The 15,479-nt window shown below is 43.6% G+C and overlaps 1 protein-coding gene across 3 annotated transcripts in view; it reads right to left on the reverse strand.

Moving 5' to 3' along the window:
* Positions 1-15,479, reverse strand: part of AGBL2 (AGBL carboxypeptidase 2) — a 35,572-nt gene that overhangs the window by 1,483 nt on the left and 18,610 nt on the right. For 2 of the 3 annotated variants that reach the window (XM_026511905.4, XM_026511904.4), the window contains 8 exons: positions 14,168-14,324; positions 12,081-12,207; positions 11,377-11,477; positions 10,219-10,349; positions 6,671-6,737; positions 4,569-4,691; positions 3,975-4,082; positions 960-1,043 (listed from right to left, as the gene is read on the reverse strand). In XM_026511905.4, coding sequence (XP_026367690.2) covers positions 960-1,043; positions 3,975-4,082; positions 4,569-4,691; positions 6,671-6,737; positions 10,219-10,349; positions 11,377-11,477; positions 12,081-12,207; positions 14,168-14,324 — 898 coding nt within the window. The remainder of the gene's footprint in view (positions 1-959; positions 1,044-3,974; positions 4,083-4,568; positions 4,692-6,670; positions 6,738-10,218; positions 10,350-11,376; positions 11,478-12,080; positions 12,208-14,167; positions 14,325-15,479) is intronic. The other variant, XM_026511906.4, reaches the window with a different exon arrangement.

Here is a 15,479-nt window from a genome sequence, read left to right on the forward strand (position 1 = left end):
CGTGGCTCACCTGCCTTTTGGGACAAAAATCCTCTTTGATTTGAATTTACCTACACCTGTCTTCCCACTGCTCTCCAGGCTCTGTGATGCCATGGTGATTGGACTATATCTTGTCACTCCTCCTAGAGGGTTGTTGCTTTAAGGGAGGGGTCATGTCTTACAGTCCTCAAGGGGCCCCGCATCTCGTAGGGTCTCCATAAGATACTGATGGGTAAGCGGGAGCACCGATCTGAGAAGTCCCGAACAACAGCCTTGGGAAGACCGGAGGGACCTCCCCTTGGGAGAACTGTCCATTCTCTATCTAGTATACCCACGTTAGTCCAGTGGTTCTCAATCTTTGCTCGCCCCGGACGCATGCGAGCAGCACCCTCCCATAGACATCCCCAGGGCTATCTGACACGACAGCTTGCTAGCTATTTCTCCACCTCTTGTTCCTCCTTCTCAAGAAAGAAAATGCAAATGAGCAAGAGAGATGGTATTAGCGGGATAAATACTAACTCATTCTAACTTACTCCTTTAAAAAAGCAAATCACTCACAAACCTCAGTACTGAACGATCTCTGGTAACTCTGGACGTGAGGCACAGCTCACGACCGATGGCGGCACCCCGGTGTGTTGTTAACATCTCCTAGGGTTGAGAACCGCTGCATTATTCACTATCACGTGACCTCAACTGCTGCCATGGGCTTGCGAAATACCAGCCGCCTAACACCTGTGTGCTAAAATGAAACTCAATTCTCCAGGGCAAGCTCTTAGCTCCAGGTGGGCTTCCTCCCATCCCGCGGCACCCTGTGGGCTGTGTTCCTTGGTGGTCGGTGGCTTGGACGTTCACCTGACAGAGCAAAGCCTAGAAGGTGAAACTGTGGACTGCTATCACCATCCCTCCAAATCACGCCACACACCTGAAAGCCAAATCACATTAGCTGCTGGCACAGATGTATACACAGTAGAATGAAATACCTGCATTCTCTCTCTACTCTTCGTCGGAATCAAGGAGGTCATTTTTGGTGGGTCCAGGGAGGTGCCCTTGTCTCTTCCATGGAGCTGTGATGGAGAAAAAGGAACACATTCTCACTATAGTTTCCACTTGCACAAGTGGGATTACACGGAATAGACACTGAGGGTGTTTTATTCCTGAATGATAAGTCATTACACTACTGTCACACGGAAAGACAGGCAAGACACAGATGAATAATAATTTGAAGAAAAGTAGGGAACTAATATTCAGAGTGCCTACCAGGTAAAGCCAGGTACTTTACACAGTTTCACATCTAATTTTCTCAACAACGTTTATGATGTATGTATTATTACCCCAATATTTTAGATACAGAAACTGAGTCCCAGAGTGGTTAAGTAACTTATGAAAAATGATAGTGAGGCTGGAATTTGAACTCAAGACAGACTTGAAAGTTGTGCTCTTGCCACTGCCACACTAGACACCAAATGGCGCTCAGTGCAGGCCGTGCTCTGTGGGGTTCTTCAGAGTACACAGTGGGACCACGTTAAATCACTGCTAACCACAGGGCAGCATTTTGTATGAGAAGGGCCTATTTTGCACCCTACCCACTAAGAGTTATCTACTATTATATCAAAACTTATTTTTAAATTTTTTTAAAGTTTATTTTTTATTTTCAGTAATCTCTACACCCAACGTGGGGCTTGAATTCACGACCCCGAGATCAAAAGTGGCATGCTCTTCTGACTAAGCCACCCACGAAACTTATTTTTATACATAAAAAAACCCCAAAGGAGCACCTGGGTGGCTCAGTCAGTTGAGCATCCAACTCTTGATTTCAGCTCAGGTCATGATCTCAGGGTCGTGAGATCAAGGCCCACATAGGGCTCCACACTCAGCAGAGAGTCTGCTTGAGATTCTCTCTCTCCCTCTCCCTCTACACCTCCCCTTGCTCTCTCTCAATCTCAAATAAATAAATCTTAAAAAAAAAAAACCAACCCCAAACAAGGATATTATAGTCACACAGTTCCAAAGTACTAAAATGTGATTGGGCACCTTTCCTCTGTGCTCCTACTTCATTCTACTCTGTGATGTAATTTCCTGCTTCCTTATTAAAACCCCCAGTAGACTCTAAGGTCCCTCACATTGTTCAGTGTTGCATTTCCGGCAGTAGAGGGTGTAGCATGTAGTGGTTACACAGTTCAATTTGTTGAATGGAGGGATGGGCAGACCATGCAGCAGCCTGTTCTTATGTTCTAGGTATAAAATCACAAATCACCAGCATCGGTTGTCAGCCTTCAGTAGAGTCTAATCTAAAGTAGTGTCAATGTCCCCAGTAATTTTAATGTTCCCCTGCTCCTGGTGGCACTGACAGGAGGGAGACACAGATAGAGGCCTATTGTGTTCTTCAGCCTGGAAGAGACGTGCTAATTGGAAAAATCAGAGAATCTGCAACAAAGAGTCAAAGATGGAACAGGATAGAGCTCAGAAATAAACTCATGCATATACGATCCATTAATTTTTCACAAAAGAGTCAACATATACAATGGGGAAAAGATGGTCTCTTCAATAAATGGTATTAGAAAAACTAGATACCCACATGCAAAAGAATGAAACCATACCCCATCTTGTACCACACATTAAAGTCAACTCAAAATGGATTAAAAACTTAAGACCTGAAACCATAAAACTCCTAGAAGAAAACATAGAGGATAAGCTCCTTGACATTGGTCTTGGCAATGATTTTTTTGGATTTGACACCAAAAGCAAAAATAAACAAGTGGGACTAGATCAAACTAAAAAGCTTTTGCACGGCAAAGGAAATCAACAAAATCAAAAGGTAAGAGTGCCTGGCTGGCTCAGTTGGTAGAGCATGTGACTGTGAGTTCAAGCCCCATGGTGGGGATAGAATTTACTTTTAAAAAATTTTTAACAGCCCCCCCCAAACCGAATCAGAAGGAAACCTATGGAATGCGAGAAAACACCTGCAAATAATGTTGAGTCTTTAAAAAGAAGGAAATCCTGCCATTTGTGACAACATGGATGAACCCGGAGGGCATTATGCTCAGTGAAAGCAGCCAGAGAGAGAAAGACAAATACTGCATGGTATCACTTATGTGTGGAACCTAAAAAAAAGGTCAACTTCATAGATACGGAGAGTAGAATGGTCGTTGCTGGGAGTGGGAGAAATAGGGAGAAGATGGTAAAAGGGTATAAACTTTCATTAAAGAAAAAAAAAGTCAATAGCCAAACTATGGAAAGAGCCCAGATGTCCATCGACAGATGAATGAATAAAGAAGTGGTATATATATATATACACACACACACACACAATGGAATATTACGCATTCATCAAAAAACGAAATCTTGCCATTTGCAACCACATAGATGGAACTAGAGGGTATTATGCTAAGTGAAATAAGTCAATCAGAGAAAGACAATTATCATATGATCTCACTGATATGCGGAATTTAAGAAACAAGACAGAGGATCATATGGAAAGAGAGGAAAAAGTGAAACAAGACGAAACCAGAGAAGGAGACAAACCATAAGAGACTCTTAATCTTAGGAAACAAACTGAGGGTTCCTGGAGAGGGAGGGGGGTGGGGGGATGTGGTGGCTGGGTGATGGGTATTGGGGAGAGTCTGTGTTGTGGTGAGCGTTCGGTCTTATGTAAGACTGATGAATCATAGACCTGTACCCCTGAAACAAATAACACATTCATTATGTATTAATTTTAAAAAATCATTAAGAAAACCAAACGAAGCAAAAAAAGAAAGAAAGAAAGAAAGAAAGAAAGAAAGAAAGAAAGAAAGAAAGAAAGAAAGAAAGAAAAGAAAAAAAAAGTAACTACTTCAGGTGGTAGATGTGTTATTAAACTCAGCGGTGGGAACCCTCTCATGGTGTGTAAATATATCAAATACCACATTGTACACTTTAAATATATTACCAAAAAAAGTTTTGATAAATTTTCCATGAATGAGTTTAAAAAAAAAAAAAAAGGCAAGCAAAACTACTACCTCATTCAACCTTGGGTTTTCATTTCGCATTGTGGAAGAACTGGCATTCTCTGAATTTCTGAAAAAGGTAGGCTGTTTTTGCAGAGTAGAAGCAAACCCTGCCCTCTCCTGGAAGGATTGAGTGCAAAGAGAATATTTTTTAATTGATCCATTGCAATTAGTCATAATTGACCCAATTCACTCAACAATAAAACTTCCATGTCTGAAAGCATTTTCGTCATTAGGAAGCAGGGGGCATGGCATGGGGGTGGCAGCTGGGAGGAGACTGGAAAGGGGCCTGGCATCCTTATACTGGACGAGGCCTGACACCTCAGCTACCCTGCAAGTCTGGACTGGCTCCAGCCACCACTTCTCCAGTAACCACCATGGTCAAAACCCATGCCCGAGTGTAGTACAGAATCTGTGGGCCGAGGCTGAGATCTGCTCAGAGATGTCCAGAGGACCCATGGAAGAGCTCTGAACTCAAAACAGCTTCCTTCTATCCCCATTCCACATTCCCTTTCTGGTTTAGAGTAAACTTTATCCCCTTGGCCTGCTCCCTCCATGGAACGCTCTTTGACCACAGAGCAGAAGTAGGCAACAGGGCCTTCTTACCGGGACATCGTCTATTAACTTTAACTCCCTCATCAAACTATTTTTCTGATACTGTTCATTTCGCTGTTTCCTCGTCTGAAGTGGCTTCTTTTTTCTCTTCTTATACATCTTCTTTTGATTCACCTATTCCAGAAAGCACAGAGAAAGTCGTCATTGAGGATTCCAGAGGTACGCCCACCCACATGGAGCCCTCTTCCACACGACACTCAAGCCACGATGGCTAACCCAGTACGTGGACCCCATGGTGCCGAACTGCTGCTGGTTTGGGGAACAAACAGCTGAGTTACCTCCGTAGCAGAATCCACTCCCCATTTAACATCCCCAAATCCCACTATTACAGGTATACCACCAAAGGGGCAACTATACCGATAGCCAAGTATCTGTGTTTCACAATATAAAACCAGATTACTTATGGCACTAATGTCAGGTACAAACACTATTGATTATGAGGTGTGTTGTTAAAAGATTCAGTTTGGGGGTGCCTGGGTGCCTCAGTTGGTTAAGCATCTGCCTTCAGCTCAGGTCATGATCTCAGGGTCCTGGGATCGAGCCCCACATTGGGCTCCCTGCTCGGCAGGGAGTCTGCTTGTCCTTCTCCCTCTCCCTCTGCCCCTCCACCTGCTCATGTTCTCTCTCTCTCTCAAATAAATAAAATCTTAAAAAAAAAAAAAAAAAAGATCAGTTTGGCTGGGGTGCCCAGGTGGTTCAGTCAGTTAAGCTTAACTGCTTAAGATTCTCTCTCTCTTCCGCTACCTCTGGCTCTCTCTCCTCCCCCTCAACCCCCTGCCTGCATTCACCCTCTATCTGAAAAAAAAAAAAAAGAAAAAATTTTTAAAAAAATTTAAAAGATTCAGTTAGGCTACTACCACAAGGTGGCTTTAATAATTAAGCAAGTGAATCTCGGGACTAATTATCCAGGGACCTATGGTGTGCTGAAGCTTATACCGATGTGGTCGTAAATCTAGCTGAAAAACTTATAGGGTCCAGTCTGATTGGGCTGAGCTGCACCTGACACAGCCTTAAGCTCAACTTATGATGGACATATTTCTTCATGCAACCAGGAAATCATGTGCCTAAGGAACCACAACAAATATTTTGTTGTTTCTAAAGATTTATGTCATCTATATAAGAAAAAGTCTGTGAACAAGATGGGTCAAAAGAAAAAAACCCTTAATATATGAAAGTATAAAAAACTATCTACAACAACGTGAATAAAGAAACACTTTTTAAGAACGTATGGGTCAGGGCGCCTGGCTGGCTCAGTCGGTGAAGCATGCAATTCTTGATCTTGGGGTCGTGATTTCGAGCCCCATGTTGGGGTACAGAGATATAAGTATAAAAATAGTACCTTATTTTTTTTTTAAGATTTTATTTATTTATTGACAGAGAGACAGCCAGTGAGAGAGGGAACACAAGCAGGGGGAGTGGGAGAGGAAGAAGCAGGCTCCCAGCAGAGGAACCCGATGCAGGGCTCGATCCCAGAATGCCGGGATCACGCCCTGAGCCGAAGGCAGACGCTTAACGACTGAGCCACCCAGGCACCCCCCCAAAATAGTATCTTAAATAAATAAATAAGTATGGGTCATTTTTAACAACCTCTACCTCTTAAGATGGTTTTCACTTTAAGTTAAACTTCTTTTTTCATTTTAGTAAACTTTGTAATAAACATGGAGTCCTCACATTTTTTCCCTTAGATTTTCCCCTAGTTTTTAAAAGGAAAGTTATAAAGGACAAAATGAAAGACTCCAGGGCAGGGTAACATGTTAGGATACCATTGCTATATTTTCTACAAATTTTATTTTATTTTTAAAAAATATTTTATTTTTTAATTTTGACAGAGAGAGAACGAGAGAGAGCACAAGCAGGGGGCAGGGCAGGTAGAGGGAGAAGCAGGCTCCCGTGGAACAGGGAGCCCAATTCGGGGCTTGATCCCAGGACACTGAGATCATGACCTAAGCTGAAGGCAGATGCTTAACCAACTGAGCCACCCAGGAGCCCCTTTTCTATAGATTTTAGCTGGAACATTCCACCAAATGATCCAGGAAGGTCATACTTTCCTTATGGCTGCTACTTCCTGGGGGTGAGAGTCTCTACCATCTTACCTCATGTGCTATGTTCAGTAGGTGAACAGGAAGACCGTCTGAGAGGGAACTGTCAGAACCACTGGTGCTGTTTCCAGAAGGAAAGAGGAAAAGGAAATACCATTATTACTGTCTAGGAACATTGACCAGACCAGCAGCATGGGATTAGGATATCCAGCCTGCTACTTGCCCCCAGTGCCTGCATTTCAATGACTAAGAATTCTTGACAAGCACGTTCATTCATTCATTCTGAACATGTACCGCATGCCAGCCAGTGCATCAAGCACAGAGATGAACATGGCAGAGCCCCTGACCCCAAGGAGTTTGCAATCCATGTGGCAAAGTAAATACTGGCCAGTTGGGCAAAGCTGCCCTCGGCAGTGACCGTGAGAGGCTGGAAGATTCTTAGTGTGCCATGGACAATACCAGGGGACTGTGATTTGTTTGAAAGCAGGATTTGTTTCATTCATTCCTGTCTGGCCAGTAGCAGTTCAGACAGCAAGGATCCTACCAGGTACTCTTTAAAACTGTGTTGAATATATACAGAAACATATTTGATAACAAGGAATCTGTAGGTCGAGGACCAGGAGTATTACTTTCAATATCCCAATTCCTGCTTCAAAAGTTGTGGATGCGTGTCCAGCCTGATTGAAAGTCTTCCCCCACAAATTGTCGGCCCCCTGCCTACAGGGGCAAGGATGAACAAGGGCTCAGAAAATCCACCCTTGCTGCCTTTGTCACATCCATTGCTCAAGTGTCACATTATGTTTGCCCCTTTCCTGGGGGGTGGCTGGCTGGAACTGGGAGCTGTGCTCTGCCACATGGCCTCCATGTATAAAAAAATGTCTTAGGCACAAAACTCAGATCTCCTGGGAAAAGATGGCATTTCAAACCATTCTTTTGCTCACACCTTTCATCCTGTTCATGCTCCCCCTCCTTCCCTTTGGTGCACAATGAGGAACCCCACAGTAAGACAGCGGGAAGAAAGCCTTCTTTTCTCTGATCTAATTCCCAATTCCCTGTTCTTGAAAGGCTTTTCTAGTCTGAAGAGTAGCCTTTGAGGCCACTGGATAATAGCCTCTGAAGTCCCTTTTGGAGATAACAGAAGACTTTAATAAACAGGATAAAAGCAGTCTATGCAGTGTGCCCCAGGAAATGCTGAAGACCATGTAGGTGCACACCCAGGGCACACTCAAACTGGGCTTGGACACTCAGTCTGCTTTTCTGCGTCATGGTGAGAATGGACAGGTGGAGCCCCGTGGAGGCTTGTGATAGCTGGCTCCCTGATGCAGACGCCGGCAAACCGGTTTCAATACTTCTTCACTGAATGTATCAGAGCGCCCCCGCTGAGCCGGCTAGGATGCAGTCTCCCTGTTTCTGAGCTGACTCCCCAGGGCTCTATCCTAATGGGCTGACATGCAGGGGCATTCTGTTGTTGAGGCTGAGAGTGAAGCGTGGTTCGTGCAGTGATCCCGGAGGGCGAGGCAGAGAATTCTGGGAGAGTGGAGGAGGCAACTTGGTGAATGGGCACACTGCCTAGCCTGACGCTCTGATTTAAGGTTCCCAAGGAGACGCTTGGGAAACTCAGCCAGCAGAACTGCTTCAGGGCCCAGATGTCGATGTGCCGCATAGAGTAGGAGGGACAGCCAGCCCCTTCGCCTGTCCACTGCAGTCTACAGCGCCACCTCTGGCCGAGGACTGCCATGTCCAGCCCAGAAACCTGACTGAGGCCCGCCAGGGGCAGGCTTGGGGCACCTTGGCCAGTAAGCTGGAGTAGAAGGTGTTCTTGCACACTTGTGAGATACCCCCCACCTGGGGGCTTCCTAAAATACTTGTGGAGATTACGAGGGTGGGGCTGAGATCCTACATTAATTCAACAAATATGTATTGAGCTCTCCCTATAGACTGGGTACTGTTCTAGGTGCATGAGATACAGAGATGAACAAAATAAAGATCTCTGACCTTGTGGAACCCATATCCTCATAGGCGGAAACAGACAATACATAATAAACACAATAAAGATGTAAATGACATCTAAGGACAAAGGCTTTGGGAAAAAGTAGAGCACCTCAGGGGGATAGGGAATGAATGGCAGGAAGGCAAAGGCTGGGAAGCAAGTGGCAGTATTAGAGTAACAGGGGTAGGCCATATTGGAAGAGGTGACATTTAAACAAAGACCTGAAGGAGGTCTGAGGAATGAGCCATGTAGATGTCTGGGGGAAGAGCATTCTAGGCAGCTGGGACTGCTAGTGCAAAGGCCCTGAGGTAGAAGAGGGTGTGGCAAGTCTGAAGAAGAGTGAGGAGGCCAGTGTAGCTATAGCAGTGTGTGAGAGGGTGAGGGTGGAGGTTATAAGGTATCGGGGGGCTAGATCCTATAGCCTGGAGGCCATTGTGGGGTCCTGGACTTTTTACCTCACTTCCTGGCTCCTACTTATCTCTGTGACCTCTTAGACCTGTGGTATCCAGCTTAGACTTGGACCTCCTCTTTGCTCTATCTGCACTTAGTCCCTTGGGATCTCATCTAGTCTTAAGGTTTATTTATCTTTGTATTTTTTAAAAATATTTTATTTATTTATTTGAGAAAGTGTGTGCACACAAGTGGGGAGGTGGGAGGGGGGGAAGGCCAGAGGGAGAGGGAGAGAATCTCAAGCAGATTCCGCACTGAGCAGGGAGCCCAATGTGGGGCTTGATCTCATAACCCTGAGAACATGACCTGAGCCAAAACCAAGAGTCAGATGCTTAACCAACTGAGACACCCCAGGACCCCTAGTCTCAAGTTTAAATATCATCTATCCAATGATGACCCTATTTGACCTCTCCACTGAACTCCAGATTCATATATTCAACTGCCCATCCAACATCTCCATTTAGATGTCTAAAAGACATCTCAGACTGAACGTGCCTAACACTAGCCTCCGGATCTTCATTGTGCCCCTAAACTTCTCCACCCCCTTTATCTTCCCCATCTCCGTAAAAGGCAACTTCATCTAACCAATTATGGACTCATTCTCTTTCTCTTATGCTCCATATCCAATCCATAAGAAAATCCTAATGTTTGAGACTTCAAAATATATCTAGAATCCAACCAATTCATACACCCTCAACCACTACACTACTCAGGTCTAGACCACCATCTGTATTTACCTGTATCATTGCAAGACCCTCCTAATGAATCTTCCTGCTTACGCCTTTCCTCTTCACGATCTCTTTTCCACATAGCAGCCAGGATATTCCTACTGAACTAAAACCCAAGTCAGAACATGACACTTCTCTACTTAAAACCTTCCAAAGGCTCTCCACCTCCCATGGAGTAAAAGACAAAGGCTTTACAATTAATTGCCTAAAGGCCCTACACATACTGCCTGCCCATCTCCCTAACCTAGAAATGAGGCCGTCAAAGAACAGGTACTCAATACATCGTTGCTGAAGAAATGAAATATATTTAAGTGTGCCATGCTTTATTCAGTATTTTGCACCTGAGGTTCAAAACCAATGAAACAACAGAGCAAACAAAAACAATTAAAAAATACAGAACTTCTCTGGTTTTTTTTTGAAATGAAGTTTGTTACCTGGATTCAATGTCAGACAAAGAGATGTCACTCCAACTTCCTTCTAAATCCATATCTTGTCCAAGTTCATTGAATTTCTTATGGATCTCCTCTCGTAAGAGTTCTTTAAGCTCTGCTAAACACTGCATGAACTGTGGAAGTGAAAAAAAGAACATTTTTGATTATTCATTTATTTATTTATCAAATATTTACTAGGTATATGCTGAAAGGCACTTTATTTATTGCTGGGGACATAAAGATGAGTGGGCTGTCACCTCTGCTAGTAAGGACATGTTATCATACAAATTACATGAGCTGTAGTAACTGTCTGTAAGGCAGAACAGCAAGTGAACACTGCTTTAGGCACTTTTCCCTGGCTCCAGGCAATAATAAACTTTTTAAATAATGCAAAGGTCTGATTTATTTTTTTTGAATAGCAAGGAAGGAAATATTAGAATGGGGTTGTTCAGATTTTGGGCCACAGCAGATGAGATTTAACAGGCCATGTTGTGCTCGAATTCTCCTTTAAATATGTTTTATTAAACAGCTGCATCCAGAGCCGTCTGTATCAGTGTCCCCAGGGCCATCTGAGAGGGGGCACGAGAGGGGAGTTAGATCGAGCCCAGGAGCGCAGACTCCCTTTTAAGAAGCTGAGCGATGAAGGGCAATAGAAATACGGTCCTGACTCTCTGCTAGAGAAACAAAACCAAAGGAAACCCGTGTATGAGTCAGGACAGGGGCAGCTGCGAACACGTGTTGAGAGGACACGTTGAGAGGAAGAAGTAAGATGAAAAAACTGGAGGACACAGAAAAAGGAGGAAGGAACGAATGAGGCATGACCTTAGGGAGGCCATGGAGTGGGGGGCTGGCAGGTGCGCAAAGGGCAGGGTTCGTTTTGGAGAAGAGAAGGGACTCTTGCTTTTCTGAAAAGCAAAGTGAGGGAGAGGTGTGCTGACAGATAGTCGGCATGAAGGCTTCCACCTTCTTGGGGAGTTATGAGGTCTTACCACTTACGGACAGTGTGCAGCCTGGGGGCTTTCTTACTTCTATCGATAATAAAAACTTCAGAATGATATTAGGAGGAAAATAAAGACCACCTATAATCTCACTGAACTGACCTTGAACCCATGTGAAACTGATCACAGTAGCATCACCACATTTCTTGAAAGCCCATTTTACCTTGGTTCGGTCGGGATCACAGAAATCCAGAAGGGTGTCACAAACATGGTAACCTAGGGACTTTAGATCCTCAGTGGTAAAGTGAGTATCTCTTTTATTGCCTGAAAAAAAAAATCCGTAAACATTTCTTATTGAATCCTAATGAGCAAATGCAATCTAATTTATGAATATCTCCTAAACACCACCACCTCTGATTCTAGAATATTGTGCTTCTGGACAGAGTCTTTCTCCCTCTAGTTCTGGTTTGGTTCAGAAGAATCTTTGACAATGAATAAGTCTGCAATCGTGATGGCCATAGTTGCTGAAGTTTTACTCTGTGGTAGGTGCTATGCCAAGGGCTTTACATGCAATATCTCATTAGGCAGGACCTACAAGGCGGGTACTACTGTTATTGCCAGGTAAAAAAAAGAGGTTCACAGAGTTAAGTAACTCGGCGAGGATCAACCACTTGTAAATGGGGCTGAAAGTCAAACCCACATCTGCCTGATTCCAGGTCCCGAGCAGCCACTACGCTATACTGTCCCGTCAAGTATTACGCTACTTTACGCCCTCCTATGTAGGTTGGTCAGATTCAGCAGAAGGCGCAGTTGGGAAAACCCTCTAGGTCAATCATCTCTCCAGAATTCAAAGGGATTTCATGCCCTCAGTGCTTTGCTTGCCTTCCCCTTGTCGTGCTGACCTGTGACGTACAGAAGAGAGCTTACCCAGGGTGGACCCCCCAAAGGTTGACTCCATGGTGTAGCTGTTGAGGATCCCCATGCGCCACATCACAACTCGGCCCGTTCCTTCCTTGCACTTTTGCACCTTAAAGTTACAACTATGAAAAGAGAACTAAAGAGAAACCCAAACCCTCCGTTAAACATAAATTGGCAAACATACGATGCCTAACATTCATTAATACGATATAAGAATGGTTTCCTGGGGGTCTATATATCATTTCCTAAAGTATGTCCCATAAAATAGTACTTCTACGGGATGTTAACAGGTATTACAGAGGAGAAAATGAGTTCTGTGGTCATGTTGGTCAGGAGGAGAAAGGACTAACCAAATTACACAGACTTCCTGTGCAGGACCTCTCAGAGCATTTAGTGTGTTATCGTAGACTGTGAGTCTCCAAAGGGGAGAGAGTAGATTCTGTTTCTTACTGCCCGTGACCTTTCTTTCCCTTCCCCACCTTTCCCGGGACATTTTGCAGGACTAGGGTGCCTTGAACTCCTGTTTGGGAATGCTGGCTTACTTTGGCATTCAAGACACTAGCTGACTTTTCTAAGGTTTATTTCTACCCCTCCCCAACTTGAGCCTTTTGATCCAGTTGGGTTTATCCTCTATCTAGGATTCGGGTATGCCTCACCCCTGTAATCTCTGCCTGGAATTCTCACTCCCTCTTACATAATGTTCTCGGCTTGGAGTTCAGTATCCTCCACTGTCTTTTATGACCACCCCAACCCTCTTTCCTTACTTGGGCTTTGTAACATATACTTGGCACCCATCCCAACCTATCTTATCCTGCTGAAAGTGCTTTACAGTTGGTAGGTATCTCACCACCTAGTGGTTTTTAAGTCATGCACCTTGGGATCCAGGGGTTCTATTGAGGAGCCTCCCACAAGGACTGAAAGAGGCAGAATGGGCAAGGTTCCAAGCCCAAGCCCTCTGTCTTCAATTAGGGTAGTTCTGCTTTTAATTGGTTTAGATACTGGGTTTTGGATATCATTTAAAAAATTTATTTTTTATTATTATTTTTTACAAGACACATATTTGGATGTCATTTTATTTAAAGAAAGAGATCCCTGGGGCTCCTGGGTGGCTCAGTCAGTAAAGTGTCCCAGGTGCCCTCTACACAGAGTGATTCTTAAAGTCACACCTTCCTAAATTCTCGAAGTCCCTTTCCAAAGAAGACATCCAGATGGCCAACAGACACATAAAAAGATCCTTAACATCACTCATCATCAGGGAAATACAAATCAAAACCACAATGAGGTATCACCTTACACCCATCAGAATGGCTAGACTCAAAGACAAGAAAGGATGTCTTTTTTGGCGAGGATGTAGAGAAAAAGGAAACCTCATGCAGTGTTGGTAGGAATGCAAACTGGTGCAGCCACTGTGGAAAGCAAAATGGAGGTTCCACAAAAAATTAAAAATAGAATCACCATATGATCCAGTAACTCCACTACTGGGTATTGACCCAAAGAAAACAAAAACACTAATTCAAAAAGATATATGGACCCATATGTTAATTGCAGCACTACTTATAATAGCCAAGATGTGGAAGCAACCCAAGTGTCCATTAATAGATGAATGGATAAAGCTGTGGTCTATATCTACAATATGACTCAACCATAAAAACGAATGCTATCTTATCATTTGCAACAACATGGGTGGATCTAGAAGGTATAATGCTATGTGAAATAGAGAAAGACCAGTACCATATGATCTCACTCATATGTGGAATTTAAGAAACAAAACAGTCAAAGAGAAAAGAGACAAACAGAAAAGTAGAGTCTTAAGTACAGAGAACAAACTGGTGGTTACCAGAGGGGAGGTGGGTGGAAGGACCTATGAAATAGATAAAGGGGATTAAGGGTATACTTATTGCGATGAGCACTGAATAATGTGTAAAACTGTTGAGTTACTATATTGTAAAAACAAAACAAAAACAAAACCAGAGTAAATTCTTGAGGCCCAGGTTGCTGGGATTTATCTAAGACAATGAAAAGAGATGCAAAGGGCGTATAGGATTCACTGAGTCCTTTTCTTCCTTAGTGGATGGAAAATTACCGTATGTGCTTACCTTATCTGGTGCGTTTTTGCTTAACATTAAAGGAAACACACGCTCGTGAAGCCAGTACTTGCGATCGTTGCTGTTACAGCCATACAAGAAGATATTATTTTTGCGGCTGTGGCCATGGAAATCACAATACAAGACAACCTCCCTTTCTTCCAGAAGCCTATTGAGGGGGGCAAACAAAGGACTCAGTGGCCATCCAAATGCATAACGATAATCAAGGATCTTTTACAGTCTCTTCTGTAAGTATGTCTGTTGCTACCGTCCCTCTAAAGAAAATGTCAACCCCTTCAGAAGACCCTATCCCCATTGTCAGCCACTGCTGTAAACATGCTACCAGCACTCCTCACCCCTGCCAGTCAGAGGGACTTGAGAGGAAAATGCACCGATGTGGAGGGGGGTGGTGGATAGGCCTTGTGTAAGCTGACAAGGAAGTGGAGGAAATCTACTGAAAGAAAGCCCACCCTGAAAAAGACAGTCTCTTCAATAAATGGTGCTGGGAAAATTGGACAGCTACATGCAAAAGAATGAAACTTGACCACTATCTCACACCATACACAAAAATAAACTCCAAATGGATGAAAGACCTCAATGTGAGACAGGAATCTATCAAAATTCTAGAGGAGAACATAGGCAACAACCTCTACGACATCGGCCAAAGCAACCTTTTTCATGACACATCCCCAAAGGCAAGAGAAACAAAAGATAAAATGAATTTATGGGACTTCATCAAGATTAAAAGTTTCTGCACAGCCAAGGAAACAGTCAGAAAAACTAAGAGGCAGCCCACGGAATGGGAGAATATATTTGCAAATGACACTACAGATAAAGGACTGGTATCCAAGATCTACAAAGAACTTCTCAAACTCAATACACGAGAAACAAATAAACAAATCAAAAAATGGGCAGAAGATATGAACAGACACTTTTCCAATGAAGACATACAAATGGCTAACAGACACATGAAAAAATGTTCAAAATCATTAGCCATCAAGGAAATTCAAATCAAAACCACACTGAGATACCACCTTACGCCAGTTAGAATGGCAAAAATAGACAAGGCAAGAAACAACAATTGTTGAAGAGGATGTGGAGAAAGGGGATCCCTCCTACATTGTTGGTGGGAATGCAAGTTGGTACAGCCACTCTGGAAAACAGTGTGGAGGTCCCTTAAAAAGTTAAAAATTGAGCTACCCTATGATCCAGCCATTGCACTACTGGGTATTTACCCCAAAGATACAGACGTAGTGAAGAGAAGGGCCATATGCACCCAATGTTCATAGCAGCAATGTCCACAATAGCTAAATCGTGGAAGGAG

This window comes from Ursus arctos, unplaced genomic scaffold, assembly GCF_023065955.2.
Source record: "Ursus arctos isolate Adak ecotype North America unplaced genomic scaffold, UrsArc2.0 scaffold_23, whole genome shotgun sequence".
NCBI classification, from domain to species: domain Eukaryota; kingdom Metazoa; phylum Chordata; class Mammalia; order Carnivora; family Ursidae; genus Ursus; species Ursus arctos.